A 27,666-nucleotide genomic window follows, 5' to 3' on the forward strand; every position below is an offset into this window, starting at 1 on the left:
CATTGACTGTTTTTCTGTATGGTGATGATGGAAAACATGAGGCTGTGTGCAGTTCAAAGACTCCTAACATTAAACTTTGCAATTTAGAAAGCCCTTACTTGTTCTCACCGGAAACTGGATGCAGTAAGATCTATGTCTAGTGATGAATGCAGGCATTTAGTAGTGCTTTATGTCATTTTTCAGTTCAAATTTGACACGATAAAGTAGGTCTGCGTTACAGTGATGCCAAAAAACTCCAATAGATAAAAGGACTGAAAGATGATCACACAGAGTAGTGTAATATGCCACATTTTAGGTTTTATCTTTATCCAGAAATGTGTTTTAAATGAGAGTTATGAGTTGGCTAGCCTCAAAATGACAGGCGATTTCAGTTCCAGTTCAGTTCAACACACTCAGTATCATTGTGTACTTTAATATGCACAGAGGTCACCCATGTGTCAATGCTCAGTCCATTGTTTTTTTTTTTGGTGTGTGTGTTTGTTTTTTTCATGGTGCTGGAGATGGTTTCCTGGAATTGTGGTATTTATTTCGACATGGTGTAACTTTCCTTGTTTAGCTACAGTTCTTTTAACAAAATATTTACATATCTGTGCAAGACAATAAGAGAACAATACTTATTCAAATAAATGCTGTAAAAAGGATCAATGGCATTTGAACACAACAACATGTATATTAAGAATATCATACCAATGTTGTATTATTCATTGACAAATAGCCAATGTTTGGCAGGGTAGGTACCTGTCTGCTTTGCTATATTCACAGCATACAGCTACAGATCTCACATGTGCTTTTCTTATTGTGGCTCTATCCTGTACACTTTTGTTAAGAATAGTTCTGTTGCTGGAAGTATTTCAGAGTAATAACATTTCTATTTCAGAGTACCTGCTCTGGATAGACCATGGAGCATATATAAAATAGATCTAGTTCTAAAATAAATGTCTTTTTTCAAAAAATAGAAACATTAAAGTGCCTTCAAATTGGTTGTAATGATATGAGAGGGGATTCTTTATGGAAAACAAATAACAAATTGGCTGTTATTCTGGCATCCGTCGTCTGGCATTCCTAAGACTCCTAATCATAATTAATCGTCCAACAGATTAAAACCACACTATGTAAGATTTGGGGATTTGGATACCTCTCTGGTGAAAATGTGTGATGGCACACAATGTATAGAATAACATTTGGTAACGCCGGCTGTGCTTTGGGGTAGAGGTCTGTGCAGGACTTTCAGTCTCGCTGCTGCTCACTCCCACAAGATTTCATCCTACTCCCACAGAAAATCGGAATGATTTTTCCTGGTCCTGCCCTCAACTAAAACATAGTAGCCCATTCGGTCTTTTTCTGACAAAGTCTGTTCACAAATACATTATTCTCTGCTGAAATAACATGGCAGTCATGGTCATCGGGTTCACTGTAAAGTAACTTCACCAAATGCCATTATTCCCAGTAAACGCAAAGCAGGATTTAACCACAGAGCTGTTATTTTTGGTGTTTTGCTGGGCTTGGCAGCTGCAGCCATCTGAATGAAGCCCCCGTCGTCTCTGTAAACTATGAGAATTTACATGCTGATCATGTGATTGGTCACTTCAGAACTCTTTAGAATGACTTTTACTGTTATCATTTTGCATTGTTTATATATATGATTTACTGATTGTTCTACTTTATTTAGAATATTCATTATTTCTCATGCTGCTTCAGCCTGCTCCCGCCTACAGTGGGCTGGTTTCCCACCTGCTCCTGCATGCAACACTAAAAATTTGTCCTGTACTACAAGATATCCAGGGGAGTGCAGACCTCTACTTTGGACCCATTGTCCCTTGTGCCTCCTTTCCTTGCCACTGTTTTGAAAGAATGTTCATAGAAAACTTTGTGAACGACATGTCTTCCAAGAGCATAAATGAAGCGTATGAGTGAATGTCTGCTGGACCATATTTGTGCGTGTGACGTTAATACATAAAAGCGTATGACGTGGTCTGAAAACTCCTGCCAAGTCTGATCCTACGCATCTATTATTTCAGGCTTTACAGGGCAACTCGCAGCAGTGCACACACAGCATGTTTTAGTTTGTTTTTCTCCTTACTCAGTGCTGCTACTTCTTTTAATTTTAACAAAACAATCTTACATAGTGCAGCTTTAAGCAAACAGTAAGACAATGTGCCATGGCAGTTTCTGCACAGTCAACTACCATTGTTGTGAAGTCACTCTCATTACTACAAAGTGCAAGATGTTGGGTATATGTGCTCAATTTAAAGCCTGAGGAATATACAATGGAGATAAAGTGGGGTACCTGTCTACCAAGAGGGTATGTGTTTCATGCATAGCATTTGGAGATGACGTTCCTTGATTGACAATGTTCATTTTTAAGGCACATAGTTCGAAGTCGACTTCTGTTGTCCACATTCAGTGACATTGTTCTGTTTCCAACAAGGCAGTTCATGAGATGTCAGCTGCATGAAACTTGAACAATTTAGAGAACAGAGAGGTATAAAGTTTTCTCATGCCCCAGTGTAGTTTCCTGGAGGGCCTGGAGGTCCACGTGGGCCAGGTGGACCGACAGGACCAGGTTTTCCTCTAACTCCAGGAATCCCATGTACACCAGGAAGCCCTGCCTGTCCTTGAATTCCTGTTGGTCCTTTAGGTCCTGGTAATCCATCTTTCCCTGCAACGCCCATGTCACCCTTTTGTCCCTTTTCACCACGAGGTCCTGGTTGTCCTAAAGGCCCTTTGGCTCCTTTAAGTCCTGTGTTTCCTCTGGCCCCAGAAGGTCCAGGCTCCCCTTGGGTTCCTTTGGGACCTATTAAACCCTTTGGCCCAACAAGCCCAGGGATACCAGGACGACCCTTGTCTCCCTTTATTCCTGTAAGCCCAGCAGGCCCTAATGGTCCTGTATCACCTTTGTTTCCCTTTGGACCTGGTGGACCAGGAGCACCTGCAAGGCAAAAACAGTACAGTATGCAGGTAAACTGAGGTGTAGATTACAACATTATATGATGTTATTCAGTGTTTCCCAACTCCAGTCCTAGGGACCAACTGCATACACATGTTCCCTGCCCCAATACCCAACTATTTGACCAATTATCAAGCCATTCATGAGATGGATCATGTTTATTAGGGCAGGAAATTCTTAAAACCTTGCAGGGTAGCGAGTTCCCAAGACTGGAGATAAGAATCCCTGATGGGGACCTCTGAAAAAAATGGTTACCTTTCAATATGGTGAAATTCTGAATCTGCTGTGCATGCTTAGTATCCACCAGCTTCATCTCCTCCATTACCATAGAGAGGTTCCTCATGTCAACATCAAGACGCACACTCAGCAGCATGTACTGTGTTCTCAGAGAATCAGCAAGGTTTAGCAGAAGTAAAACAGTGTTGTTCAAATTCTGCAAGTCCTCTGTGTGGCTGCCTAGCTTGGACTGGCAAGAGGAGCTCTCCATGTTGATGTATTTGTACATGCTCTGAACGTGGGCAACTGTTGCATTAATGCTGGAGGCAATGGTGTCAATCTCCATTTCAATGGAGTTCATCCTTGCGTCCAGTGTCACAAACCTTTCCCCAGTCCTGTTTTCATAGTACTTGGCATGGTACTGGTGGTCATGCATGTTCTCCTCATGCTCATCAATAAAGGCAGACACGTTGTCTAGCTGCATCTGCAAGTTAATGACTTGCAAGGTAAGGTCATGTACCATATCGGTGCTCATGCTGAGCCGCTGATAAGTGGCTGAGATGCCGTTCTGGATGGTCCGCATTGTTTGCGTAGTGGCACTGGAGCTGGACTTCAGCGTGCTTAGTGCTCGGCTGTAGTTCTGCCAGTCAACTGTCATTTTCTGCAGCACAAAAGTCTCTTCTTCTGCCTTCCTCTGAAGAGCATCTATCCACATAGCGCTTAGTGCCACAGTAGTGTTGACTTGCTGCATTGTAGCTTTCAAATCGTATTGATCTTGGACCAGAGTCTTCATGCCCAGATCAGTCTCGTTAATGACAGCCTGCCAGCCGCTTACCTGATCAAGGTACTGCTCGAGAGACTGGTTTATTTGTTTCATGGTGGCCCCATAGGTCTGGATGTCTCTCATCATCCTGTTATTGGACTGTGTCAGAGTCTTCTGAGATTGAGAGCTCTGGTCCAGTAACTGCTCTTGACTCTGAACCATCTTTTGGATGTCTTCAAATTCCTTCTTGAGCCTGGCGATTTCTTCACGGAAGTGGGCGACATTGTAGCACTCTGTGCAGTTGTTTACAGTGCTGAGATCTGCACAAAAATGTACAAGAATCTGAGAAGATAAAGCAAACACACTGGAAATATTTGATGTTTTACTGCCAGTAAGAAGGCCTATAGGAATGCAACTGAGCCTTCAGACAGTAGCTAGGTTTCCATCCATCTATTTTTATGCAAAGGGGAGAGTGAGAATGGGCTGTAGCACGTTTTGGGCTACAAAGGAAGGTTGTAACAGTAGGTGGAGCATAAAATGATTTACTGATGTACATTTGTAAATAATTTTTTTCCCAAAGGAAATAAACACCCCACATTACAACGTTCCTGGTCTCCCCTACTGTGACATATTGAATAAAAAGACTGTAATAAATATGGTGAATGCAAACAAATAGTCATATGACCAATTAAGTGTTTATGTTTCCATGTCCGGCAATAACTATGAAACATGACAATGGGCAGGTCCCAGTTTCCTAATTCAGAAGTGAAAACATCCTCATATCTTATCCAAGAAAAAAACGCAACAGCAGTATTATCTACTAAACAGACATAAGACGTCTACCTCAGATCTTGAGGAATTATATTTTCCAGTATGCTTTATTTGCACACTCTTATTACATAAACTACAGCCACAAAATCTAAGTAGCTCAACATTAAACATAAACGAAAGCAGCCTCACATCGTTTCATTATGATGTGTCAGTTATTTGGTTGTAATTCGACAGCTGGATGGAAACCTGGCAAGCCAAAATGTTGCTGCTTCTCAGGCCATTCTTAAGGTAACAGACAAATTTTCTGAGAACTCTCTGAGATCACCCACTATGGGAAGGAGTTAAGGGATTAGAAAAATAATTATTTTTGCTCGGCGTACCTATTTGAAACAGACGCAGCGCTTTAGCAAAAAGATTTTGTCTTGCAGCCTGATGTTTTATCTGTTTCACTTATGCATTTTCATGTTGCAGTACAAAAATCTTACCTTGTATGCTCTCCTGGACTTTGGCAATCTTTTTATGGTACAGCAATTCATCTTCAGATAAGTTGTCAACCTTTCTAAAAACTGCAAAAAACAAAATATAAATCTCATTAATCAAAAAAAAGTTGCAGTCTAAGTGATGAAAAAACAAAGACAAATTATATTGAGTTACACCACCAGCAAGATAATTTGCTATCATAACAAAAATATTTAAAGTAGAATGTTAAATACAGCTGTATGATCTCAAGAGACTCCAGAGTTTCCTAAGAGAACAATGGTGTTCTGGCATTCCTTTCACAGCTTTGCTTAAAAGACCCAAAGCAAACCATGGGCTATTGGGATTAATAAAGTCCAATACAAACCTCTGCTAAAGTTCATTTGCAATCCAACTACATTTATAGATGCAACCTGTTTTATTTCTATAGGGTGTTGAAAGGAAATTTCCTACAACTGTGTTTCATAATGAGACTACGGCAAATGTTTTTACTGCCAATGAGAACTTAATGTAGTTGCCATAATGCAAGGTTTGTTGATCATGATTCTTGATCTTTGACAGTTTTTATAAAATATTGTGCTTTATTTGATTGCGGTTTGAAAGGGTCTTGTTTTACAACCATTTTGGGGAACTGGGGAAATATAAAGCAGATGTGAGTGGCATGATGTGGTGTCACATGACCTTGTTTTTCATTTAGCAATGACAGCGAATCATATCACTGGAATTTCACAAGCTTTTACAGTGTTTTTTCTTCTTTTTGGTTTGTGAGATCTTTGTGTAGCTGTGCTGTAAGTTGATATAATATGGGTCCAGTAAAAACCTGTGCCGGAGTGCAGTCTACCAAGCAAGTTGGGAGTTTGTTTTGACTTTGGCTGGAGTCCCTGAGCTCTTATCTGTAAATCTCTAAGCATGGATTTATTGTGCTATAATCCAGTGATTATGTGTAAATCCAAGTAGCATCTGTAGAGAAACATCCATAGACACTACAGTGGCCGACAGGAAAGACGGAACCCCTCACATGCTCGCTTGCAATTATGCGGCACTCCTGCTTCTCGGCTTAAGAAACTTGAGTGGGAGAAACTGAGTGGGTTAGACAGGCATTCCAGTCTAAAACTTTTTTAGTTTAATATGTTATTTGTCATGTTATGCAGTGTTCTGTATTCTGTATGTCAGCATTATATCCCTCACCCTCATTGGCTTATTTGTTCATCAGTAATGCAATACTTGCATTAGGCAAATACATCAACCCGCCTTTGCGAATCCCTGCTGTGTCAACCAATCCTGACTATTAGCTTGGCTTTTACATCAGCCATTGGTAAAATATGTAAAGAAAACAGTGATTCTATCTGTATTCAGCATGAAATGGACACCAGAGACCCTTTTAGCCAGACAAAAGGAGGAAAAGTATCTAGATGACCAGGTAGCTTGTTTTTTTGTTTTACCTTTTAACTTTTTTACCTTGTTATTTTCCTCATGAATTGAATTATATCTGTTGTTCAAGTGATTCGTTCTCTTCAGTGCAATGATGATTTGAAGACAGTTCCTGCAGTTATATGAGTGCAATAAGATACTTGACTTCTGAGCTGTAATGTCAGTAATCTGCTTCCTGTCTTCATCAGCTAACTAAATAAATAAATAAAAATAAAAATAGCCCTAAAATCCATCTCAAAGCAGTTGTATTTCTTCAGAGGTTCCTCCTACTTTCAAATAAGTCTTTAAACAAGAAAATCTAACTCTAGAGGCTACAGTTAGCACGTTTACAACAGACGGTAGCAATGGTTAGTTTTCACTTTGGCCAGTGTGTCTCTCTAAAGTTGAGCTGGGTGGACAGAAGTGATGTGAAAGTTTAAGCTGTGCTGATGTTTTCAATAGCTGGCCTGCTTTGGGGTCTTATCAGGAAAGCATTAACTTTATAAGTATACTGTTTCCCAGAAGCCTTTGTAGATGGTGTTAGCTGATTGCACAAAGACTCCGAAAGGCATGATTAACATTCAAATGGAGAATGGCCAATTTTCTTTGACTCCAGCTCCAGTTTTACAGGCCCTTATTGCAGAACAGTCTACTCAAACACACCCGACTCAACTCAACAATTAACCATTTACAAAATTCTTAATTTGTTTCTAATTATTCCTTCCTCCATAGGCAAAGAAGAGAACTCCTCAAAACAAACCTGCAGTGAGAAAAGATTTGGCAGTAAATTAGTTTGGGTTAGGAAAGAAATGGTTGAAAGGTATTACTAAAGAATGTATAATGCTATCTTGATCATCGGGAGCATGAAGCTGTTTTTTTATTTCATCCTTGAAGCTGAAAAAGTTTTGGATTAGTCTTTGTGGAAGAGCAAACTCACAGCCAAACTGATGAAAGGCATCTAAATAGTCAGTGGCCTTGCTAACTTTAGCTTTTAGCTATTTGTCCTCCTCATTATATGAGTCATTTTTGTTGCTTAGAAATGCGTTTTATCCTCTATAAACTACATTAGTTCTATTTAGAAAGCTCACCCAGGGAAGCCAAGACAGCCACAGCAATGATGATGAAGGCAAAGAAGCCATAGAGAACCCTGACGGCCAGCTGGAGAGAATGAGTCTGCTGGCACTTCACACAGCCTCCTCGGGTCCTTCCTGTGGACACAAAGCTCACTCTCAGTACATGGTGCCCTATGGCAGTAGTTCACAATCCTGGTCTTGCACATTTTAATGTTTTCCTGACTCTAACACACCCATTTGAGCTCAGGAAGGGCTCGTTAGTGACTTGGTTAGTTGGATCAAGTGTGTTAACCCCTTTAAAATCCCAGGCTTATTGCATACTAAGGCTTATTATTCAGTAACTACTGGGACTTCAATGCAAACTAGTTGAGCCATTCTTCAGTATTCAGGGGATCCCATGTTGGCTGACTAGTCCAGTGTCTGGTTTGAGAAATGAGTAACAATTCACTATTTCCACCAAACTCTTGGGGAATTGGGCAAGTTTTCAGATTTACAAGTATGCTGTAGCATATTGTAAAGTTTTTCAGAGGTATCCAGGGTTACAGTTGCTAGGCTACAATAAACCTATTGAGTGAACCAATTTTCTACAGCACCATCCCGGGGCGGGTCAGTGCCATTGCTCTAGTTAGGTAAGAATATTAAAGACATACTTTCTCCATTCATAGTTCAAGCAGGCTAAACAATGAGCTGTCCCTGAATTCGTATTCAAGTGTTTATTTTGCCCTAACAGACAGTATTACATCAAAATAAGTTTATTTTCAGGCATTTCCCAGAATTTAGATTTTGACACATTCAGGGGGTCAAAGAAGTTATTTAGACCCCCCCAGGACCCCCCAGGACCCCCTGTATTTTGCACTCTGGTTATATGAGTATGTAGTAAAACTTTAGCCCTGCCTTTAAAAAAAAAAAACCACTAGAATATGCAAGACAAGGGGACTCCAAGACTAGGATAAGGAATAACACCAATTTATGAGATCATTATAAGATAAAGAGACTGAAACTGATCTCAGGTAGGATCTAATAAATTTGTACCACCAATCAAGCACAAAGCTCTGAAAAAAACCTGCTTTAAATTTGTGCTGCAGATTCCACATCTAACAACTGTGCAAAAGTCAGAAACCTCTCTTCAGGTTGTATAATTTCCAGTCAAATGCTCCATTGAGTAATTTGAAAACACAGCATGTGAAGCTTTCATCTTTGAGAGAGAGGAGAAAATCAATCTCCAATCTTGCTTGCGATCTGAAAAAATCCATGTGTTTCTGTCCATCCTTCCACTGTGAGAAGACAACTCAACAATATGAGTCTGTAAGGATGTGTAGTTTTCAACAAAGACCATTTGCAAATCAAACAGAGAAACTGACCACCCCAGACTTCCGACCTCACAATCACTTTGTGTTTTTTGATTATTTGGATTGGGAGAAGTAGACGTGCAACCAACTTGTGAGACTGAACTTTAGAGGTGTGAAAAAAGTAGCCCTGCATTCTTTAAAAACTGAAAGCAAGTCTCCTAAGAATGGAAGCTGTAATAAAAGCTGTTTTCTGTTTTTTCTTGATATGTGGTCTCTGACTTTTGCACAGTACTGTACTGCATCGAGTGCAACTTTTGAGAATTACTTAGTGTAGTACAGCAATATTCAAAACAGATGTAGGGTGAGTGCACATAAACAACTCTGTAACTGCAAATATATGTTGACTCATGCACACAGTGCATTCCCTCACAAACAAACACAAATGACCTAAGGGAGGCTGTCTGAGGAAACCAAAACCAAACCAAACCCTGTTTTCGGTTCATCATCAGATTTATCCCTTCATCTTTCGTCACTGATGCTACATTTTCTTCTTGATTCTTACACTTTACTACAGATTTACTTTGACTTGGTAAGTAAAAGATGATGTTTTAGTGGCTGTGTTCACACAGTGTGCCTGCAGTTATATCACTCTCTTACTGTTATCAGTGGGAGAGTTTACAAAGTGAATCATTTGTCATGGTTTGGATTCAGAAACAATGGTGATCTCATCGAGTAATGCGCTTCTCTAACCTCTAAAGGGAGGCATCTCTTCCTCCTCGCCAGTCAGGTCCTCCTCTGCAAACAGAGATCGCACATGAAGACAAATGAATCTTGACTATAAATTTCATAGATGATTAAATAACATTATACTGCAAAGTCCCTGCTGTCATATTAACAGCTGAAGTGTTCTTACAAATCCAACTGGACATAAATGAACACTCTGTGAACACTCAACACGGATGTCACTCTGATTATTGCCTGTTATTAATGTTGCAATTAATGGGACCTGTCCGTGCTCCATCCACAAACGTGTCCACACTTATTAGTGCATTTAATAGATCAATGACCATTGTGTCCACAGTTACTATGGCTAGATTGGAAAGGGCTGGTGCTGTAAGGGGGTTTAGTTGGTTTCATTGGTGTTCCAAGTGATTGCCAGGGTATTGCTGGGTGGTTGCTCAGGTATTTCAGGTAGTTAAAAGAGTGTTGTTTATTGGCTTCTGTGATATTCTGGGTTGTTGTTATGTTGTTACTATGGTATGCATGTGGTTGATAGGGGGTTTCTAGGCAGTTGTGTGTTGCTTATTGGGTTCTATGAAATTTGCAGTGGTTGTAAGGTTGTTGCTAGTTGCATGCTATGGTATCTTAAACTGTTGCAAGGGTATTGCTAAGTGATTCAGCTGTTATTTCAGGTGGTTGCTAGGGTGTTGCTTTTTGGTTGCTATGGTATTGTCAGGTGGGTGCTATGTTAGCCCAGATGGTAATTTATAACGCACTCCAAATTTAGGTAAAATAACAAAAATAAGAGTTCTATAGTTTCTGTAGTTAGACTGAATGATAATTTCTGTCAATGTTCTGTGAAGCCTAACCTAGCAATAGCTGCAACATATGTAAGTGCGCAGAGCAGATCAACAGCCATTGTGACGCAGTAAAAGCTTACCCATTTAATTTCTCCACAAAACTGAAAGCACTGGATTATCAAAGAACTATAACTGGTTTTAATATTATAAAACAGGGCAATGTATATGGACCTATTTCAGCGTTTCTAAAAGAAAAAACATAAGTGAAATGTGGATTGTACCTTTGAAGAGCTGATTCTCGTAGCCACCATAGCTCTCTGAAAAAGAGAAATAGAAGAGAGCTGAATTATGCGTTCACAAATTATGGTCAATTGTATGAAACATAAACCCATCTAGGGGAGCGACATGCACACTCTATCACTGAGCTCGTAAATCACAAAGTCCAGGATGAAATGTGGTAATCCCCCTTTGCCAGTTATACCCTCTGTGACACAAATCATTTGACTTGGGCTCGTTTGAAAACGTGAGGTCATAGTTGGCACATAACTGATGCTAATACAATTACATGAAATCAGAGAGGGGAATGTGTTTTTCAGAGTTTGATCAGCTCCTCAGGATAATATATCACACAGTTTATTTTTTTCAGGAGAGGGTAAACATGCATGGGAATAGCTTGAGCTAGCTGTCGGATGAAAGATTCCATGGCAAACAGAACTGGTAGAACATATTGCTTGTTATACAAACACATTGTAAATTAGAACAGCGTCAACCTCTGGATTCTGCTGCTCCGAGTGAGTTGGGCCAAGGGACGTTTAGCAGATGCCAAAGGGGGGCCTTGTGGGGCTTGTTTGAGTTAAACAGCTCACGATAGTCTCATTGGATATAGAAATATAGTGCTGCCACTAGGGCAAATTGAACCTTCAGTGAGTTTATTTGTTTTATTGAGATAAATAAACTCGACTAGGACTTGTTTCCAGACTGTTTGCATATTACAAAAAGATATGGATTGTTTGCTAATATATATGGTAAAATGGTATATATGTAAAATGTGTGTTGCATTGTGTGTAGTCACTGTTTTAGAGTTTAATTGTGGTATTACTTGTCACTGATTTAGCCATTTTTACCAGTTACCTACAGACAGGTGAGAAAAGTGGTGAGGAGTAGAGGTCGTAAAGGTGGATGACTTCAAATATCTTGGGTCAACCATCCAGAGCAATGGACAGTGCAGAAAAGAGGTGAAGAAGAGGGTGCAGGCAGGATGGAGTGGGTGGAGACGGGTGTCAGGGCTGATGTGTGACAGAAGGATAGCAGCAAGAGTGAAAGGGAAGGTCTACAAGACAGTAGTGCGTCCTGCTATGATGTATGGTTTGGAGACTGTGGCTCGGTCTAAAAGACAGGAGGCTGAGCCGGAGGTGGCGGAGATGAAGATGCTGAGATTTTCGTTGGGAGTGACAAGGATGGACAAGATTAGAAATGAGCAGATCAGAGGGACAGTGAAGGTGGAGCAGTTTGGAGATAAAGCCAGAGAGGCCAGGTTGAGATGGTTTGGACATGTGTTGAGGAGGAATAGTGGATATAGTGGTCAAAGAATGTTGGAGATGGAGCTGCCGGGTAGAAGAAGAAGAGGTAGACCTCAGAGAAGGTTTATGGATGTAGTGAAGGTGGACATGGAGATGGTTGGTGTAAAAGTAGAGGAGGCAGTAGATAGGGCAAGATGGAGGCAGATGATCCGCTGTGGCGACCCCTAAAGGGAGCAGCCGAAAGAAGAAGAAGACCTACAGACAGGTGAGAAAAAAAAAACTTGAATAAATGAGAATGTAGATGCAGAGCTTTGTCATACTGTGTCAGAAAGAACAGTCCCTCCACAACTTTATATTATAGTAGTTGCAATGCTTAAACCTCTCATTACAAACAAATACTTGAGAGTTCAGTGGGGCTGGTTTTGAGACGTGTAAAAAAGTGAGATGGTCAGATGAGTCATTCTTCACCATGTTTTCCAAAAGTGGGAAAGTGCATGTGTGGTGTACACCTGCTATGCTGTGGGGGGCATTTTGTTGGTATGGTTTGGGTACACCTAAGACAGAAGATCACTGAAAATAAGTACAAAGTCATTCTGACTGATCATCTTTATCTTACACCATATATAATAATGGTTCTGTGCAGGTACACTTTTTTGTTCATTAAAGTACAAACAATGTAAATGTGCCCTCAAAGGTACAACAGTGGTTTTAAAGTCCAATTATGAATGTAAAATACATTTTTCTCAGGTAAAAAGTGTATATTTGCACCTTTTCGTAACCTCATGTCTTAGGCCTGTTTCACATATACTGTAAAGTATGCTATGAAAATCATTGAAAATGAAACCAAATAAATAAAAACAGCGCTCTTCACCACCATCAGTTGAGGGAACTTCTTTTGGAAGAGACTTGTACAATCTATGTAATGAAGCTGTTCTGGCAGCTCATTTTTGATTTTTAAATATGCTTTATGAATGAATTTGACATGCCCAAAGCCCAGTTCAGTAATCATAATCTGAATAGTGATGAATAACAACATCCATGAAAGGAATACAATACCATTTTTAAACCTTTGCTTCTGCACCTGCCCAATCTCTTTCAAATGTATTCTGAGTCAATGTGTTTTTCATTCCAGTAAGGGGAAACGCACTGAAATCGCTGTCTGTGGTAATCGTCCATACAATACAGATGCAACAGAGATTAGGGAGAAAAACATGATAGTATTCCTTTAAGTCTCCTGGCCCTATTTCACCTTCCACTGAATTAAATTCAGCTGATAGGGCTGTAATTTTCCAGCCCTGGTGTTTGTGTGCTGAGAAGCAGAGAGATGATGTGCAGTAAAGCTGTTTAGGCCCTTTCCTTCAGCAGTAAGGCATATTAGAGCCAAAGTTCTGGAGCTGCAGGAAAAAAAGCAAAAGGGACTTGCTGGATTGCCTGGAGCCTGCACTTTTTTCCAGACAGGCATGGCTACGCAGGTGCCTCAGAACCCAACCTGGGTTGGGCACTGAACTGCTGTTAGCACCGCTGGCATCCCAGAGGAAAAGGTGGCCTGGACGGCCGCCATCCCCTCCAAAAACAAGCCCCAGACGTGTACTTTCAAAACCCATGATGGCTGGATTAACAGAAACAGCCTTCAAAAGTATCAAAACTACTAAAAGTGGCAGGATGTTTAGTTTGATGGAGAAGACATCCAGAGAACTGCAGGAAATGGAAAGTTTTTCAAAAAGGTTTGCTGAAGTTGGAGAACATGAGGTGTGTTTGCAGAGGAGAACAGTGAGTCAGTGGGAAACTGAAGACATGAACCATTTGGTACACTGATGTAAGACTTAAAGATGTTTGTGGAGCTGAAACTCATCTTTATGGATTATGTAAAATAACACCATGAATGATACTCCATGGTGGACAGTTGTAATCTGATAAGGTAAACAGTTTACTCCAGAAACAAACAACCACTGTGATGATTAGAGATAGCGTTACTTTGCTCAAGGTTCGGGGTTTGTATTGTGTTGGAAAAGCAACGTCACCATTTGCTTAGTGCTAGTCCTGGAAATAAAAACTTTGACCTCTGTTGACCTAAAAACTAGAGACAGCTATAAACCCAGGACTTAATAGGAAGTTTCATATGCTTTAACCTTTGGAAGTTGTGAATTGTATTTAAATGCACACTACACTCTTAACAAAAGGTTTCTACATAGCACCAAAATGGTTCTATGACTTGTAACAATGCTCAAACTCTTTTTTCAAAACTTTCTGAAAACCATAACAGATTTTTTTATCATAGAGAACAGCTTTTTAAAAATGCAAAGCTCAAATTATGCACTCAAATATTCCATTGCTTTTACTAAAGCACCTTTAAAGTTTCAGGGAACACAGTTCTAAAATATTAAGAATGTTTGTACAATAATAAAATTCAGTATTATATTAAACATCCAGCAAATATTGAGTCAACACCAGCCTGCTACACTACTGATGTAGTAATAAACCCAACAGCTAGAGAGAAATGAATGAAACGGGCTCAAAATAACGTGGTGTACTATTTTGCTGTGACGATGTGTTCTTATTCACTGTACTGTTGGATCCAGAAATACCCTAGCAACCACATGGGATACTATAGTACTATGACAACTATTTGGAACACCAAAGCAACAACTTTGCAACACCTTAGTAACACTAACAATCCCATAGCATCCACCACAGATATCATACCATGGCAACCACTTAGCAGCACCTTAGGAATCACCAGAGATAACATAGCAACCACCTAGCAACACTTTATGAACCACCAGAGATACCATAGCAACTACATGGGATACTATAGTACTACAACAACTATTTGGAACACCATAGCAACCACTTTGCAACACCTTAATAACAACTACTGATCCCATAGCACCCACCACAGATGTCATACCATAGAAACCACTTAACAACACTCTAGCAACCACCAGAGATACCATAGCAACCACATGGACACTATAGTATTATAACAACTATGTGCAACACTTTAGTAACCACTGCTGATCTCATAGCACCCACCACAGATATCATACCATAACATCCACTTAGTAACACCATAGCAACCACTAGAGATACCATAGCAACCACTTAGCAACACTCTAGCAACCACATGTTAACAACCTAGCAACACCAGGAAATTGCTTAAGCTGCATAATTGCTTCAATTTTCTTCAAAAAATACACTTTGTTAGTTCATTTTACTGCTGGATGTGCAAACAGGTGGATGCATGGACGAACAAACGTTTAAAGGAATAGATGGACAACAGCCAGACAGATGAGCTAGCTTTATATGTTTGCTAAGTCAGCTATGGCACATTGTTAGATTTTTCAGACCACACACAATTTTGTTAAAGCTGTGCAGGCTGGACAAACCATATCAGCATTGTGACAGCTGAGGGCTCTGCTTTAAAACAGGTGCCACCCAAAATTAGAACCGCCCAGTTTACATCAAAGGTTTTTGGACATACTTTGTACATGTATATTATATGGTCACAACTGGAAGTTCACCTATTTAGAAAGAAAATGTGACTTAAGGTTCCATGCAGCTTTAAAACAATCACTTTGTTTTAACATTTTTTATACTAATATAATTACACAAGTACATATTTATTCACAGTGAATTATGCAATGAATTACATGTACATTACAATAATGTTCTATATCAATAGCCTGCAATGTTTTTTGTTTTGTTTTCAGCCAATGGAAACAAGACTACACAACAATTTTTCAAATTGAAAAAAAAAAATCTCTTCTGCTTATTAAAACAAATGTTACTTCTGACAGCAAATCCTCCAAAACCTTAGCCGTTCTATTCTCAGGTGGAGGCAAGCAGTAAAGGTCATTCGTCTTCTTGACCAGATGTTTTCTAGTGCACAGCCAATTTTCCAAGAAAACAAAGTGCTGCCCAGACACCACAGTAAGACCATTACTGAGAGGTGTGAGTTTGTTATGTGCTAGAATCAGCCCTGCTCAGAACAGTGCATAACTACATCCATATGAGACATTATATTATGCAGACATGCAATTAAAATCTTTCTTTAATTTTAGTAAATGCAGAGAAATGCTGGCCACTTTGCCAGCTGTCTAATTGCCTTCATTATTTATCATGAAAGGGGTGTTTCTGGTCAATGTTTTTGCAACTATGGACTGTGCCAAATCTAGTGTCATAACTTGCTGGCTTCCAACCAGTTTCTGAATAAGCAATATTAAATCTTCCCTTTCTTATTCCAGTTCATAATTTCTGGATTAGCTGTGCAGGACCACAACAAACTGCCATAATCTGGCACAATCTGCTGCATCAACTCTGCGCATGTTCTCACCATTAAATCCAGAGCTGTTGGGGAGCATTGCTGACCTTGGTGTCCTCATTCACAGCTTTTCTTTTCAATAAAAAAGAGTGTATATGTATAATATTTTGATAGAAAGTTAATATTTGAATACGGTGCAACCCTTGAGTCCGAAGGCAGTCACAAGCTGTTATTTTGAACTCTGCATAACACAGCACAGGAACGTAAAACCAGTCAGAACCTGAGATCTACAAACTTTGCGGTGTGTCAGAAGTTTATGGTCTGACCTCTGGATCTAGCTGGAGAGAGATTCCTCCTAATATGTCCAAATCTGGCTATGGACAGCTAATGAAGGTGCTGAGTTAACAGTCTATGCAAAGAATAAGAGATGAATACTAAATATATTCAGTCTGTGTCTCATGAACTCAGTTGGTGTATTTTATTGTTTGTCCCTGAAATGCACTTTTACGCTTTTAATGTTTTCATGACTTTATGCACCAAAAACAGTGTCATTTTATGTTAACAGGATCATGTTCTAACCTCACAAATCTCACAAATTAAAACGCCCTATTTTTGTTGTCTTGCCTTTTAAAATGATATATTTAAAAGGACTCTTCTCTTATTGTCTTTTATTAGACCTTGTTCAGAAAGCGTTTCATTTAGGCTGAAATGTTTGGGACAAATTGTTTGATAAATATGTATCTTCAGAGACAGATATGTGGATTCTTTTGTGGGCTGCAATGACCTTTTTGCTTTCTGACAGCAAGAAGAGCCCAATGTTTAGTCATTTTCTCCACATCTTCCACTTTACTAACTCTGTTATAGACTGTCTGCAGGAACAACAACAACAAAGGGTGGAGGTAAAGTGCTTTTGGCTGAATGGATAGTCAAATGTAAATATGTAAATTATATCACGGCTATGATCAATTCGTAAAGGCCTGTTTCTGCAGGTCAGTTTCCATATGTGGACCACATTTAAAAGACTGTATGTTTTGAAAGATTTTACATTACTTACATTGTAGGCCAAACTCTTTTACTGCATACAAGCAAGGAAGATTTGGTTTCCAGAACTGCCCTTTAAATTAAATTATATTGTGACCAGTCGATTGTGGTAGCCATTGTATTTTAACATAAATCCCAGAAGCACGCAACGGGGCCTCAGTGAAACAAAGACAAGTGCCTCCCTTCATCCTGGCTGACAAGCATCTCTTCCAGATGTACTTTACAAGGAAACTGTGGTGCTGTTCAAAGCAATGAAAAGCAGGGAACCTACTGATGCAGATTCATCTAGATGGCCTCACAGAAAGGAATGAATGACAAAAAAGTGTGTGTTGTGGTCTGGGGTTGCAATAAAGAACTGAAGCTTTATTCCAAAGTATTACCATTCCCTGTCTTTCCTCTAACACAGGTTTCTCTAACATGCATCGTATGGTAAAGGAATAGCTCAACGTACACAAATATACACAGTTTTCCTCTTACTCAAATATTTGATCAGTCAAAATAGGTTTCATGTCCAAATTTTGTGTCTTTTTATTTTTAAACTGAAGCTATGAGGCTAATATTGCTAACAAACACTAAAGTCAGAAGTCACCCAAATCTTTTCTGGAAATACCTCCTCAAAACTTCTCTTAACTGCTTCCAGGTCTTCATTTAGGTTATGCAGACTTACAAATGTGGGTTAGTATGATTATTATTGCGAACTCTAAAAATGATCAAAAATTCACAGTGTCACTTTAAACAACAGGTGTTGGTGTGTTAGTGTGTGTTGTGCTGGTACAAGTGGATCAGACACAGCAGAGCTGTGCTCACTGTCCACTCCATTAGACACTCCTACCTTGTTGGTCCACCTTGCAGATGTAAAGCCAGAGATAAGAACTCATCTGTTACTGCACAGTTTGTGTTGGTCATCCTCTAGTCCTTCATTAGTTGTCAAAGGCTGCTGCCCACAGGACATTGCTAGCCAGATACTTTTGGTTGGTGGACTATTCTCAGTTCAGCAGTGACACTGAGGTGTTTAAAAACTCCAGCAGCACTGCTGTGTCTGATCCACTCATACCAGCGCAACACACACTAACACACCACCACCACATCAGTGTTACTGCAGTGCTGAGAATGATCCACCACCCAAATAATGCCTGTGGGGGTCCTAACCAGTAATGAACAGGGTAATCAAAGTATGCAGAGTAACAGATGGACTACGGTCTGTAATTGCAGAACTACAAAGTGCACCTATATAAGTGGAGGTATTAAAATGGACAACGTATGTAGAAACAAGGTAGGTGTACCTAATAAAGCAGTCAGAGAGTACAAAACATAAATCGTTTTTCTGTTTAATACAAAGAACAAGGACTTTGTGTGGAAATAATGAGATGAGGTGAAATCAATTCCCCTCAAAGCTGCTTATGCCTGCACTGACCAATCACATACTATTTAGCACAATGTTTGCTTTTGTGGAGTACTGGTTAGCAAATGCACAAATATGTCTTGTTTACTTGCTACATAACTAAATTCTGGAAGAACATCTAAAAGAGGGCTATCATCAGTGTTTCCTGGTTTAGGGACTGTCGCATACATCAGACAGTATGAGTACCTCTGTGAGTGCCTGAGGCTGAAACTTACTGAAATAAAACAGAAAAGCCCTCCTGCAGAGTCAGTCTTACACTTCACCGCAGCATCTGTTGCCCCCAGCCCTTACTGGCAAACTACTAATGAAGTGGAGTGTCCGGAACATCATTTTTCAATATGGTGATGACAACCAGCCATCTACTTTTTTGAAAGACTTGTCAGCTAGTAACACTTAGTAGTTGTGCAACCCCTGGTTAACTGTAAGTCATAGTGTTTCCTCAAAAACATTGATAAGTTTACATGACCTTAATGAGGAGATGGATGTGGTTTGAGTGGGTTGAGAGAGGTTTTGGCGATGTATTTACAGAAAAGATTTGGGTGACTATTGACCTCTAGTGTTTTCTAGCAATGCCTCAAAGTTGTGGGGATGTATTTTGGTGATGTTGATTTTGATTGCTTTTTAATGTTAGCCTTGTAGCTCCAGTGCTAAACGAGGCACATTTCAGCCACTAAGTGTGATCCTGGCTGATCAACTACACTTGGATGAGTAGAAAATTCTGTGTATCGTGTGTAAAAGGAAATCTATACAGTGACAAAAACTGAACACGGACACACAAAAAGACTGCATTCCTGTGTTTGTGGGGGGTTTTCATTTAACACAACCATTACCTTAACATCAAAATCTACACAATGTTATCTTTTCTCTTGTACACTTTCTTAAAAACATTGAAATGCAGTCCCCACAACAGAAAAATGTTCATATTCTCATCACCTTAGGAACATTTGGTTCCCATAAACAGCTGCATAGACACACATTTCCCTCTGATTCATGCCAAAACTCCACACAGCCCCTACAGAACGTTCCTATTTCTATTTCAAGTCCGTCTTGACAAATGCAAACAAATCTGATGAAGTCACTCAGAGAGTCACACATTGCGACTCTCAGCATGTCTATACTTCACAGACTAACTGTGGTCTGCACAGCACACATCTGAAGCCGCAGTGCCACACCTGCTGCCCAGTCTGTGAGACATGCATGAGGAATGTGTTAGAGAGAGTGGACCCTTCCCCTGACCCTGAGAAACAGCATCTCCTACCCACACACTTTCCCATAAATACTTAAGCACCTCATCAATGCTTCATACCAATGCTGCCTCTCCCTTCAAAAGGAATCCTTCAGCTAGTTTAGTTTCTTATAAAACTTCACATTGTGTTGACAGAATCGAAAGTCTGTGAGTAAGATACCTTTAAAATCCACATGGAATGAAAACATAAAGGTGTATCTTCTTGACCGATGCAAGTTTGCAATCTATGCCAACATATGTGATGTCAGCAAAATTCCAAATAAATTATATATATATATATATATATATATATGTATGTTTGTATGACATATAATACATATAATATATGTATTATATGTCAAATGTGATGTCTTGGCAGTAAGGTTACAAACAATATACATACATATACATCCTCATATTCGTCCTCATACATGTGCAATATATGCCAATATATTGTCTAAGCATATAAGAAGCATATGTGTGTGTGTGTGTGTGTGTGTGTGTGTGTGTGTGTGTGTGTGTGTGTGTGTGTGTGTGTGATGTCTGAGCACTGAATTCCCAATGTTAAAGCAAAAGCATGTCTGCTGAGAATGCTGAAATTTAATATAAGCCCTCTCAAAGTCAAGCAAAGTGTGTCTTATATCCAAAATCAACACATCCTGATTTCCCCCACACCGATGAATGGTGTGATCTTTAAAGCGAGCTGTCTGCAGGTTTCTCTGTATGTTAGGGAACTTGTAAATGTCTTGAGCAATACATGTGTCTTCCTTGTGGTACAAAAGGATGTGCTAATCAAACTAAGTACCAATAAAGACAACTTACCTTTCATATTGACTGTGTAAAGATGCTTCAGCAGGGCTAGGAAAGATTATCTCAGGTTATCTTGTGGATACAACCACTCTTCACAGGTCCTCTGCTGTCTATCTGTGTAAACAACTGCAGGAGTGTCCTTGGTCAGAATCCAGCTTTAAATTTCAGCATTCTTGCCCTTGTTTACATCAAAACTTGATGTAAAGACTTGTCTACAAAAATAACAATGCAGGAAAATGCAGGAAAATGCAAAAATGCTCTTTCCCTGAACAAGAAAAAACAAAAAATAGAACAAAAGCTGCGCTCTGTGCTAGAGTCAGGGCTCCTGGAGCAGAACGTCTATCACATTCTGTTTCTCCTTTCAGATTAAAGAGAGGCGAGTAACCATGTGCAGTGTGGAGAGACACAACAGGGAGAGGGAGTGTGTTTCTCTGTGAGAGAAAGCATGGACAAAAAGGGAGAGAGAGAGAGAGAGAGAGAGAGAGAGAGAGAGAGAGAGAGAGAGAGAGAACGCATGTTTTAGCCCCATGCCCTGGCCTAATTGCAAACAAATGTCTGGCCAGGGATGGACAGGCACCTTTATCTTCCATGGACTGGTCAGAGACAAATTTATGGAAATTCAGTTCACTTTGATCCATGGCGCTTGCCATCTGGCATTTTAGCTACATTCCACAAATCAGTGTCCAAAGATGAATAACTAATGCATTGTAGTAGGTTTGTGGACAGAGAGCATATTTAAAGGTAAGGCAAAGCATGAATCATTAAAAGTAAATAAATTAAAATAAACAAATAATAATAATCAGAAGAAATGATCCCTTTAAACGATGAGGGTCCATACACATACTAGTACATTCATTTGCTAGATCAGATCGTCATTCAGAATGGTTTGACATGGAATGGTGCATTTTATCAAATCTTATTGACTCAGATTTCTTTACAGTGGTGGTGATAGAAACCAGGGATCACCAAGTCTACAACACAAACATATTTACTATCCAAAACCACCAGTGAACCTGTCTTCTGAGATTTTACATGTAATGTTGTTGGTGGTAAAATACAGGTAAATTTGAAGCAAGTTTTCTTTGTGGATTATTTTACTTAATAATGTCCTGCATGTACCCCACTGTCATTAATTGTGTTGTGGGTTGGAATTTAGGGAACTGGCCCTGTGACCAGAAAGTTGCCGGTTTGATCCCCAGCACCGATAGTCCATGCCTGGGATATCCTTGAGCAAGACACCTAACCCCCAATTGCTCCCCGGGCACCGTGGACAGGGCTGCTCACCGCTCTGGGGAAGTGTGCTCACTGCCCCCTAGTGTGTGTGTATTCACTAGTGTGTGTATGTGGTGTTTCACTTCACGGATGGGCTAAATGCAGAGGTGGAATTTCCCCATTTGCGGGATTTAATTGGCATTATCGTAGCATTCCTACAAGCACCTTCATGAGGAGCTTCTGGGAGGGTTCAACAGGCTGTCATAATTATTTTTATTTTACTTTTTAACCTTTTTTTTTAGATCAGGCTGAATCAAACTCTTGTGACTGTTGGTCTGGATGTCAGTCATTTCATCATGACATAGTTTTATGTCTTATAAAGGTTGTTTCATCTTATTTGGTAATGGCGAATGGGGTTGAATCAGGAGAGCAGATGAAGCTCTGTGGTTTATGTGGAAGCTCTCCAGGCCGTGACTGGGGCAGATTCCACTGAGGAAGAGCACATTTAGAGGAAGAGAAGGAAGAGCTTGTTTGTTTTTTCTTTTGTCAGTAAGTTCACTTGGTCTTCACTTTGGAAACAGACCCCTCCTCTGCATTCCCCTCCTCATAGGCCTGTGGGGCCAAAAACGAAGCAGAAAAGTAAACAAAAACAGGAAAGCATGTCTGACAAGACATGACACGGATGGAGCAAGCGTTTAACAGTTTTGCACAAAATAGCTGCGTTTGGAACCGATTCTTGGAGCCCGTGACTGAATTATAAACTCTGCAAGATGTTTTTCAAGTAATTTGGAATGAGTTCTGAAAGAAAATGTTAGAATATTTTCTAAAGCACTAGGAATCCCATTCAGTGAAGAAATCACATTGGGTTACGCTAACAGCCAACATGCATGGTGTGCAACTGTTTTTAAACATATGGCGAAATATATAGCATGACAGCAAAAGTCACTGGATAGATTCATATCATGTTCAAATGTTTATTATTCAGTAACTACAGTGACTTGAATGCAAGCAAATGGAACTATTCTTAGGTTATAGAAGTGTGTACTAAAACTTGTTGAGGGGTTAACTGGGGCGTTCCTTGCTATAGGTGGCTCTAGGTGACTTTGAACGACCTGTGTGCCCTGAATAAATACTTTTAAAATGTATTTAATAAGTCTACAACACAAATAGGGCCATTTTATTTACTATCGCAAACCACTAGTGAACCTAAGCCTGTTTTCTGAGTTTTTATACGTAATGTTGATAATTTAATGTTGTTAATGGTAAAATAATTTCAAGATAAAGGTTTGTTTTCTTTTGGTTCTAAATGAATCTCTTTGGCTTGAATTACATTTTAAAAGACACACTTCAGGCTGAAACTTGATCTGCAATAACTGTAAAACAATGTCTCAGACATCAGGCACCATATTCTTGACCATTTAATCTAACAACGTCCTGTGCTGGAGCTATTAGAGGTATTAAACTCTTCAGATGTCTGGTTCCTATCACCACAACTGTGAACAATTCTGACTTGGCAAGTTCCTCTAGAACGGAGCATTTCACATCAAACCACTCTAAATGACTATGCCTACATCTTGACTATTTAATTATGCAGATATTTATGAGAAATCAGTGGAATTCCGTTTAAAGTCGGATGTTGCTTAGATCCTCCAGAAATGGCCTGGGATTCAACCCAAGTTGGACCTGCTAAAAATAGGTTTCCTTCAGAAGGTAAATAATTATATTCTTTCAAAGGCTGCAGGCTGCAGTCTCATACTTTGAGGTTTGTTGGTATTAGATTTAAAAATGCCCTTCAGAGGAAAGGAGAAGGGGGTTATTAGAGAGGAAGAAGAATGCTCTGGGTAAGATTTACTACAACTAGAAGGCTCACAGTTGGCCTCCATTATGTGGTCACTATTTATATCCCAGTGTTCGTGACCATGCAGATGTTCGTGGCACACGTGTTCTTGATCAAACTGCCAGAGTTCAATGGACCTCTGCAATGATCAATAATGTGTTAACGGAGGAGAGAATGCTGATCTCTCACATAGAACAACACTGCATGCTGTCTCAAATTGGTTCCAGTAGCTCCTGCCTGATATCTATTAGCTATAAAAAGCAGTCTTTTTTTCATTTAACATCATTTCTAAACATCGGCTGTTTACGCTGGGTGAAAGTTTTGTACTGAATGGACTGATAGAAACGATGATAATAAATAAAATCTTTTTCCACATTAAAGCTGCACTATGTAAGATTTGGGGATTTGGAGACCTTTGGAGAAATGTGTAATTGAATTCAACTTGCGGATAAAGTTATTGCAATGTCGGTTGCGCTTCAAATCCCTTCCCTGAGGATGACTACGAGCGAACTGAAAGCGTTTTCAAAGAGATCTGCAAAAATAGTTTGATGTTAATTACGAGTAATTTAGCACATTTGCATATTATTGTCCAGCTGTGCCTGAAGCAGTTTAGATGACCATTCACACTGAAGTGATATGGGAAAGCTGTTAGTCTATTACAGAGTTATTAGAGTGGAAAATTTGGGAAAATGATTAAACATTTACATTTAGAGTATGTTTACATATTGATGAAACACATAGAAAAAACCTTTTTACATTCACACTGTTACTCAGTTACTGGTTGGCAGTTTTTGTCCCGTAATTCTTCTGTTAATGTGTTTCATGAAAAATTCACTCATCATTTAAATGAAGTTTTGAAATGACAAACTTTTCTCTCTCTCTCACTGCCTGCTTCAGTCCACTGATCCCCCCACAACCACCCTAGCACGAGTTAGGAGCTCTGTAATGCTGAGATAAACAACTGGCTCAACAACTGATCTATCAGTCTACTCAGGCTTTAGCAAAGTTCAGTAAATGTCACTCTGTCTGAATACAGATAAGTAATTTTCTGTATTCTGAATACTTGTTCAGTTAAATCTCAACCTTGTCAGACGCAAAGACGTAATTACAAGCCAAGCCTGCTCAGTTGTCAAGAGAGCTTTGAAAATGGAAATGTAAAAATGAAGTACAGCTGGTTTCGGTACCTAAAACCTCACAAGCATATATAAAATATGTTGAAGAGATAAAATATGGGCCTATTTTCGGTGATACCTTCCATACAGGCTCTTGAAATTCACAAAATAAAAATAAATGGCCCACATTGTACCCGTCATGCTGAAGGAATGAGAGGCACGTGAAAAAGATGTTCTTTCTGCCTCATTAGCAGGTGAGAATGGTTAAAGTCTACAAACTACTGCTAATTTCTCTCGCGGGCTGCCACATGTGTGGCTGAGGAAAGTTCCTGTTAGCAGACCACAAATTTGAGTAAAAATGTAATAACTTCAAGACCACCATCTTAGATCTGCCTGCCAAACCACGATTCACAGACAAATAAAGTGTGAGTGTTAATGAGCTATCACAGAGCAATCTACGATTTTTGCACAAATTGACTTAGATGCCAAGTAGGTAGAGAAATGCTGCAGGTTTGGTAGAGATATAAAAAGTACATTCTCTATTTTTTTTAAATAAATAATGTTTGAATTTCTTGTTACAAGGACACAGAGGAAAAAAAACCTAAAAATGTTTTTGGTTGCATTTCCAGAAGCTAATACAAATCATTAGAACTCACTTTTATGATACTAACTGTATTACTTCAGTACTACAGAGTATTGAAGAATTTCTTGGCATTCAATACCACAGCACTGAGAAAGTATCAGCATCTGTGAGCCAACAGGCATGCCCGTTCCACAAATGACATGAATAACATGTTTTGCCTACCCATTTTCTTTAATCCCAGATGGTTGCCATGAAGTAGACCTCGTAGAAGAAGGCTGTGGTTTCTAAGGTCACTGCCTATAAAACACAGCCACTGACCTTCAACCCTCAACTGCTTCATATGTGAGGCTCCTGCCCCAGAGCACATGCTTGTGCAGTACATGCACATTCTGTGGTAAAAGAAAGGTTAAAGCAGTTTTTAACTCATATTATTAATACATGTTCAGATAAAGCCACTTTGTTTCCTCCCAGCTTTTCCTATGGTAGGTAAATCATCAGTCAGTGAGCAAGTGTTCATCTCTAACACACGAATCACTGCCACCCAGTGGACAAAAGGAGCAGCAATCTGTGAAAATTCAGATGGGAGTTAGGTAGAGAGGTGCTGTAGTGCTGGTGGGGATTGGGGTATGGATATTACTTTATCTGTTTTTTGTTTTAAATAAATAATGTTTGATATGAATTCCTTGTTACATGCTACAAGCTATGTTTCCCCACATGCTCATGAGTTTACAGTCAGTAATCAGAGAGCCTGTGTTCAACTGTAGCACATGAAACACTGCCACCCAGTGGCTGAAACTTAAATCAGCCAGTTATGAAGTACATTAAAGTAAAATGAACTCCTTTAACCTAGCCCAAAATATTTTCAAATTCTCTTTGTTTTTAAAGGAGGTCTAACATAATTCCATTCACTCTGTTTAATGTAAATGTATCTTTTAATAAGTTTGGATGAATGGCTTTTGCACAAAGGCCCACAGTTGCCCTACAACAGTATTATAACTGAAGGCCCACACTGCAATAAATAAAATTTCTTGGCAAGCAAAATGATCTAAAATCTAGGCAACATAATTAAAACATCAGAATATGAGATTGTTGTCCGAATATTAGAAGACTGTTTGATTTATTAACATATTCCAAGATGTTTTGATTTGTTTTCAGTTATTTTATCTTATAAAATTATTACTGGTCTTATTCTGCAGATAATGTTGCTTGTTTAGTAGAAATTATCAGTCAATGAAACCATTTCCAGAAATAAGTGGACCAATATTATACTATTATACAAGTGAGAACCTGGCCGACAGGAGCTCTCTCTGCTCTTCAGGACTGTTTTGAGCACATTGATTGGGAGATGTTCAGAGAAGCAGCAACATCCAGTGACTCCATCAAACTGGAGGAGTACACAGAATTAGTGACTGGCTACATCAGTAAGTGCATTGAAAGTGTTACTGTCTCCAAGCTCATCACAACACACCCCAACCAGAAGCCATGGATGACTGCACAGGTGACTTCTATGCTCAGTTTGAAGCACCGAACGGCACAACAACAAACCACACCTCCTCCAAATGAACAGGTGCTGTGTCTGTCCACAGCTGACGTGCGGAGAACTCTACACAGAATCAACCTACGAAAAGCACCAGGATCTGACCGCATACCAGGCAGAGTGCTCAGAGAATGCGCCGAACAGCTGGCTGATGTTCTCACAGGCATATGCAACATCTTTCTGAGCATTGCAGTCGTTTCTATGTGCTTCAAGTCCACCGTCATCATCCCTGTGCCAAAGAAGTCTCTAGTGTCCTGCCTCAGTGACTACCATCCCGTTGCACTCACTCCCATCATCATGAAGTGCTTTGAGAGGCTTGTCATGAGGCATATTAAAGACCAGACCCCCCTTCACTGGACCCACTGCAATTTTGCATATCGCCCACATTCACACACACACACACATGCGCTCACGTATGTTATAATCTGACTGCGTATATTCACAGATCAAAGCATGTTAAATAATCTTATTCCTTATTCCACTACCTATGTCTAGAAATGAGTGCTGTGTCAGTGCTGCACTGTCCTGCCTGTTTACAGTTAATGTCTGTTTTACTTGTCGTATTTATTGTATCGTTTCTAGTTTAATGTTTGCACACTTATGTCTGCATGTTTGCACTTTGTACTGTCTATTTAACTCCATGTTGCACCGTGTTGGTCC

The 27,666-nt window shown here is 39.6% G+C and overlaps 1 protein-coding gene across 1 annotated transcript; it reads right to left on the minus strand.

The window, feature by feature from the left end:
• Positions 1 to 274: 274 nt before the first annotated feature.
• scara3 (scavenger receptor class A, member 3) lies at positions 275 to 21,156 on the minus strand. Its single transcript, XM_017695733.2, has 7 exons — positions 20,738 to 21,156; positions 10,748 to 10,783; positions 9,697 to 9,741; positions 7,673 to 7,792; positions 5,183 to 5,263; positions 3,203 to 4,246; positions 275 to 2,929 (listed from the first exon to the last, which is right to left on the minus strand). The coding sequence occupies exons 1-7, from the start codon at positions 20,742 to 20,744 to the stop codon at positions 2,496 to 2,498; spliced, it is 1,767 nt and encodes a 588-aa protein (XP_017551222.1). The 5' UTR covers positions 20,745 to 21,156; the 3' UTR covers positions 275 to 2,495.
• Between the last annotated feature and the right edge of the window lie 6,510 nt (positions 21,157 to 27,666).

The sequence above is a fragment of the Pygocentrus nattereri genome, chromosome 4 (genome assembly GCF_015220715.1).
Source record: "Pygocentrus nattereri isolate fPygNat1 chromosome 4, fPygNat1.pri, whole genome shotgun sequence".
NCBI classification, from domain to species: Eukaryota; Metazoa; Chordata; class Actinopteri; order Characiformes; family Serrasalmidae; genus Pygocentrus; species Pygocentrus nattereri.

What these genes read in the sequence shown, in the direction of transcription:
- scara3 (XM_017695733.2), bottom strand. An exon ending in CGAGAATCAGCTCTTCAAAG is followed by an intron (nt 9,742 to 10,747) that starts GTACAATCCACA and finishes CTCTGTTTGCAG; the next exon opens with AGGAGGACCTGACTGGCGAG. An exon ending in AGTCCAGGAGAGCATACAAG is followed by an intron (nt 4,247 to 5,182) that starts GTAAGATTTTTG and finishes ATTTTTGTGCAG; the next exon opens with ATCTCAGCACTGTAAACAAC.